Raw genomic sequence first — 2,515 nt, 5'->3', positions numbered from 1 at the left:
TATATATATATATATATATATATATATATATATATAAAATCAAGTAATCAAGTAATCAACTATCAAGTCAAGAGAGACTATCATAGTTTAATTAAAGCCCAATCCGTATGTGTATGACTATGTATGCACGGCCCAAGCCCATAAAAGCATTGAAGCGCCACGTGTAGTAAAATTTTGCATTTCGCCTAAGCGGCGGGATCTTCCTCCCGCCCCCTGCTCCAAATCAAAGAAAACGAATGTGAGTGAAATCCCATTTTTACCCCTCGCCGTCATCTAATCCCTTCCAACTCCAACTCCAACTCCTTCCTCGACAAGTTTTCCATTTCATTTCTCGTCGTATAACCAGTGCTGGTTCATTCACTTCCATCCATCTCATCGCTGAATGACCTCTAATTTCTTCGCCATTAATCTTCCAGATTTCAGTCAAACCACCACGCCTTTTCTGACATCCGTGGGAAACATTGGTAATAGCCATGGAAAACACTCAAAGTTCCCCATTTGGCCGACCTTCTCAAGTCTTCCATGGCATCCGCTTTCTTCTTCTTGGTTTCGATCCACTCAAAAAGCCTGAGGTTCGAAGAATCTTTTCTTCTTCTTTTTTTGTTTATTGTTTTCTGCATATTTTGATATTGCTCTGTAGAATGGATCAATGATTGTGTTTTATCCCTTATAATTGGACGGTGCTTTTGTTGTTGGACTTTACCCCTCTTACAACAGTGTTCTTTTTTTTAATTTAATGACCCGGAAGGGTTATCCGAAGAAATTCGAACCTGAACCTAACGCTTGGTTTGATTTTGAATTATATTTTCAGGTTTTACGGAAGCTTGTTAATGGCGGTGGGGTTGATGCTAGTCAATATGGTCCTAATTGCACTCATGTTATTGTCGATAAGCTTACCTATGTAAATCTACTACTCCGGTTTATATGTCACCTTCCCTGATTCCTCCAATTTGTATTTTCATGTTTTTTTCCTTGTCAACTTCAGGCTTCATCCTTGCGTTGGAGTGTTTCTTGTTTATGTTTGTGTTATTACATTGTGTTCTACAACCTCTTATGACTGTTACTACAGCCTAAAGCCTACAGCTTAGCTGTGTGTTTCATGTTTCAGGATGATCCCATATGTGTTGCTGCTAGGCGAGATGGAAAGATATTAGTCTCTGGCTTATGGGTTGATCATAGTTTTGACGTGGGAGTACCTGTGGATACAACCTCGGTCAGTACCCCGATTCGATTCACTTTCATGTGGTTTTTACCCTGCCGGCCTACATACACAAAATTAGTTATTAGAAACTTTTTGAGAAATGAAAAGGGAGGGGTGCTTATTATGTGCTGTTTTTAGGAGGTGAAAAGTACCAGCAACAAATCTTATTGTCGTTTCAAGCTTAAATTGCTAAACTTTGTACAGGATTAATTAATAGGTTGTAATTGATCATCTAGCTTACTCTTGTTATAATGTTGATTAATGCAATAAACTTGATTTTTTTTCCTTTTAAAAAATACGATAATTTTTGCACCTTCTAACAGGTAATGTACAAACCAGTGAGAGACTTGAATGGCATTACAGGTGCAAAGTCATTGGTTATATGTTTAACAGGATATCAGCGCGAAGATCGGGAGGACATTATGGTGTGCCTATATTTTTTTATCAGCTACCTATACTTGCATTCTTGTTAAACAAGATAATGGACATTCTCAGAAAATTTTATCATGTTTTATATTTCAGACCATGGTTGAACTGATGGGTGCACATTTTTCAAAACCACTGATAGCAAACAGGGTTACTCATCTTATATGCTACAAATTTGAAGGTGAGTTATGTTATGTTCTTGGCTTAAACTATAACGTACTGCCTTATTTTATTTGGAATGGCTAGTTGTTGGCAATTTACTAGTATTCTAGAATTGCAGAGTTCCCCTTGATATCCATTGTCTATCCTATACAAATAAGGTGTTGACTCTAAGCATGGTCAAGAATACAAGTCAACAGAATATGTATCGTGATTTTGCTAATGCATGTGTAGTGAATTCTCTGTTGTGATTGTCTTATGGTGAAGGACAATTAGAACTCTAGAAGGTTATGATCTTGCTAGAACATGTTTTGTACATCTTGTCTTATGGTGAAGGAACAAGTAGAAGATTATATTCGGTACTTTTAGAAGCTATGGGTTTACTTTTTCAGCTATCGGCAAGTTTACTTTTCAAAGCTTTCCTCCATATATTAGTCTTGCTGTTAAAAGTTCCCCAAAATATTGACAAATTCTTCTCTAGTGATTAGATGTACATTAGTGTAGATCTCTTGTAAGGTATGGTTAATCCAAATTAGTATAGGTCTTGTAGTTCTATGCAGTGTTCTAAAAGGCATGCCTTGGGGACGTGTTATGGCGGAATTCTCATCTCTGATGCCATGTTTCTTAGCCGGTTGATTATATTAGTTAGAGATAATTACGATTATATTAGTTAGAGATAATTACGGATTTGATTTATATTTATCATTAATTATAGCCGATAGGGTTTCT

At 36.6% G+C, this 2,515-nt stretch overlaps 1 protein-coding gene across 1 annotated transcript in view; it reads left to right on the top strand.

Moving 5' to 3' along the window:
* Positions 1 to 304: 304 nt before the first annotated feature.
* LOC112507901 (BRCT domain-containing protein At4g02110) overlaps positions 305 to 2,515 on the top strand; it is a 12,033-nt gene continuing 9,822 nt past the window's right edge. The window contains exons 1-5 of the mRNA XM_025112651.1: positions 305 to 572; positions 812 to 901; positions 1,109 to 1,213; positions 1,525 to 1,626; positions 1,724 to 1,808. Coding sequence (XP_024968419.1) covers positions 474 to 572; positions 812 to 901; positions 1,109 to 1,213; positions 1,525 to 1,626; positions 1,724 to 1,808 — 481 coding nt within the window. The 5' untranslated portion in view covers positions 305 to 473. The remainder of the gene's footprint in view (positions 573 to 811; positions 902 to 1,108; positions 1,214 to 1,524; positions 1,627 to 1,723; positions 1,809 to 2,515) is intronic.

Source organism: Cynara cardunculus (genome assembly GCF_001531365.2).
Source record: "Cynara cardunculus var. scolymus isolate 2C chromosome LG 2, CcrdV1, whole genome shotgun sequence".
NCBI classification, from domain to species: Eukaryota; Viridiplantae; Streptophyta; class Magnoliopsida; order Asterales; family Asteraceae; genus Cynara; species Cynara cardunculus.
This window is presented reverse-complemented; position numbering and strand designations above follow the sequence as displayed.